This window comes from Haematobia irritans, chromosome 1, assembly GCF_050003625.1.
Source record: "Haematobia irritans isolate KBUSLIRL chromosome 1, ASM5000362v1, whole genome shotgun sequence".
In the NCBI taxonomy this organism is placed as follows: domain Eukaryota; kingdom Metazoa; phylum Arthropoda; class Insecta; order Diptera; family Muscidae; genus Haematobia; species Haematobia irritans.
In genome coordinates, this window is record NC_134397.1 from 94,811,598 (window position 1) to 94,814,956 (window position 3,359).

A 3,359-nucleotide genomic window follows, 5' to 3' on the forward strand; every position below is an offset into this window, starting at 1 on the left:
TGACTATATATTTCTCGATTATTTTCGAATATTTTAATTTTTTTTTTGCAAAATTTTGATACTTTGTCTCACGGTATTTAAATTTGTTTTTTGGAATTGTACCCTACAGTAGGTTGTTCACGACACCCTACATACATATATTTATAATACATTTCTTGATTTTTTGGGTCTTTATAATTTTTGAAATTTGATTTCCTAGTTGGTCTCATGGACAAAGGCATAGAAGTCAATTTTGAAAAATTGTACTTGCACCCTACAGCCGATAGTCTACGACTTATTGTGGCAAAATTTGATTATCGTGTTTTTTAAAATTTTTTTTTATTTATCTTATTTATATACATATTTGAAATATTTTTTACTTTTCTTTAATATTCCGTACAATATCGTCGCACACCCTACGGCCGGTATTTTTTTGAAAATTTGAATTTAGTGTATTTTCGCAGTGCGCGGTTGAATACATTTCGGTTTACTATCGAGTTTTGTGTGACTAGTTCGGGTGAATCTTCGTTCTAATACGCGATTTGTACCCTACATTCGGTCATTGGTAACAATTTATTCGACTTGTGACAATTTACGAATTTTTTTATCGTTTTTCCATAATTTTTTTTACCCTGTTATTCACTTAAATTGTTCAACATGTCCGTCATTCCACTTCCGCCATTTATTCGCGCGCCGGATGCTCTGATTACGTTTGGCGCATTGTTTGACTAACAGAAACCCACGGAGCATACGGTTTATACTCTCGATGTGCAGTGATCTGAGTTGTGGGCGGACGTGAATTCGGCCTATGACAAATGTATAGATTATTTTTCGTCGTCAAACGCAGTCGAGCTTAAGGAAGTGCAATCGGCAGACGACAAATATAAGTCTATGTTATGTTCATTGTCTTTCGACAATTAATGAACTTTTAGACGCGATGAAATCTACTAGGAGGAATACTTCTGCACTTCGGGTTTCGGTTCAAGACCGAACCTCTACACCGGTTCGGACTCCAGCAAGGGGTCTAGCTGCGGATACGGGTCATGATAGCCCTACGGGTTCGATGCGAATTAATATTTCTCACGCGAATGAGGATGCAGTTCATCATCTCCCGCTGCCACCGTGTGATACCGACGTTTGCAATGGTGATTTCTATTCTTGGCCTTCGTTCAGGGATATTTTTACCGCTGTTTATATAAATAACGCACGGTTATCTAACATCGAACGTCTTTGTCATCTCGTTAGGAAGACAAGTGGCGAGGCTAGAGAGATCGTTTCGCGATTTCCATTATTAGGTCGGAGTTTCACTTTAGCTTGGGATGTTCTTAGGGAAAACTTCGACAATCCACGTATGTTAGTTAACAACCAATTGAAATTGCTTTTTGCGTTGCCAACTCTAAATCAGGAGACGGATTCGGGTTTGAAAGATCTTCAACGCGGTATTCGCGCTTGTTTATCAGCCATGTCTGTCTATGAAGTCGATACGAGTGGCTGGGATCCCATTATCGTGTTTATGTGCATTCAACGGCTGCCTAGCTCTACCGTAAATCTTTGGGAACAATCTGTTCGCGATAAGGCTGGTTTATCCTCATGGAAAGACATGGATCTCTTTCTCACGGAAAGAATCCAAACTTTATCGTGCGTTCACGATTTGAGAAATATAAACGGCAATTCGAGATCCACTGACAGGAGAATTAGGACGCATTTCACGGATCAATCAAATCGTTCTAAGTCTACGACTTTTAATTCGACTTCCACCTCGAGGAATTCCAAACCCTCGACTGTTCCAGATTCAAGGCTCTCTCTGTCAATGATCGGTTTTCGACAATTAAGCGACATCGAATTTGTGTTAACTGTCTTTCACGCCTTAACGAGGTTCAGAATTGTACGAGTTCTTTTAATTGTTCAGTGTGTCATAAACGACATCACTCATTATTACACCGTTCATCTAATGTCGCTCCGATTGTTCAATCCTCAATGTCTTCTCCGTCCGTAACTAATGAAAATCAAAATTTGACTTCCAATAATCCTATTCCATCTACGTCCGCTGCTGCGTGGCAATTTTTTCATACGTCACAATATAGGACTATGCTGTTGGACACAGCTATGGTGGACATTGTTCACCAGGGGTCAAGTTTCTCCGTCCATGCTTTAATTAATCCAGCCTCTGAGGCTTCATTCATAAGTGAACGATTGCGACATCAACTGAAACTTTCGGGTGATCGCACCTTTGCACAAATTTCGGTGGTTAATCAAGCGCCCTCTGCGACAATAAATAAAAAATGCTCATTCACTTTGTGTTCTTCTATAGATTCTACCGTGTCCTTAGAAATCACGGCTTTCGTTGTACCTCAGATTTCGGGCAATTTGCCATCGTGCCAATTCTCGGTGGGAGACGATTCTCGCCTTTCTCGGCAGCAATTAGCAGATAGGGATCTATTTGAAGGCAGACCGGTTGATCCTTTGCTAGGAGCCGATTTATATCCACATATTCTTTTAGAAGGGATTGAAAGGAATGTTTTGGGTACACTTATAGCGCAGAGGACAATTTTCGGTCGGATTGTCACTGGCCCTATTTCATCCTCATCTTTACAGGTCTTCACGACTACTCTCAAAGTTTTCGTGGAAGATGATTTAAATAAGCCTCTTCTTAGATTCTGGAAATCAGAAGAGCTCTCTCGTAATAGCCTTATTGTACCATCCGACAAAATCTTATGCGTCTTAATGTGCATCTGTCGAAATCGCCACCGTTTTGTTACACTAAGAAATACTCAATTACATTGTCATGTGCAAGTCTATTCTCGATGTTATTGGGTGAGTTTATTCATGAGATATCTACACATGTAGAGGATCAATTAATATTGCGAATACTTCGCAATATTGAACGGACTTCGCGGGTCCGCTCAATTTTGTTTGCTTCTCTGCGAGATCAATTCATTCTATACTAATGCAAGATTTTTTACCCACACTTATTTAGCTTTGAATGGAATTCGAAACTTTATAAATGGAAATGGGATAAAGTGGGTGATTTAGTATTTATTCGGAACCAGCCTCGACCCATGCTTAATAAATAATTACTTTCGAGATCTTTTCTTCGCGTACGCGTCGTCGAAATCTAAACTCAACTTGGGGTTGTTAGGCCTCCAAATTAATTTTGAAAATTTTAACGCGTTTTATTAGTACTTTAGAATGGAGTCGATTAAGGAACTTTTCGATGGGGAACTTCCCGAGTTTGACGTGGACATGCTCTCTGATGAAGAACGCGAGGAGGTACTATTGCTTGGCCAGCATCCTGCTAACATTCTCACAGTCCACATCCCATTGTCATCTCCTTCCAAAGACTCCAAGGATAGCTGCTACAGGCTCGTCACCCTCATAAA

The 3,359-nt window shown here is 40.0% G+C and overlaps 1 protein-coding gene across 1 annotated transcript; it reads left to right on the top strand.

The window, feature by feature from the left end:
* The first annotated feature begins 916 nt into the window (after window positions 1-916).
* Window positions 917-3,053, top strand: LOC142228641 (uncharacterized). Its single transcript, XM_075299138.1, has 3 exons — window positions 917-1,617; window positions 1,770-2,705; window positions 2,957-3,053. Exons 1-3 carry the CDS (start codon window positions 917-919, stop codon window positions 3,051-3,053), a joined length of 1,734 nt encoding a protein of 577 aa, XP_075155253.1.
* Window positions 3,054-3,359: the final 306 nt, after the last annotated feature.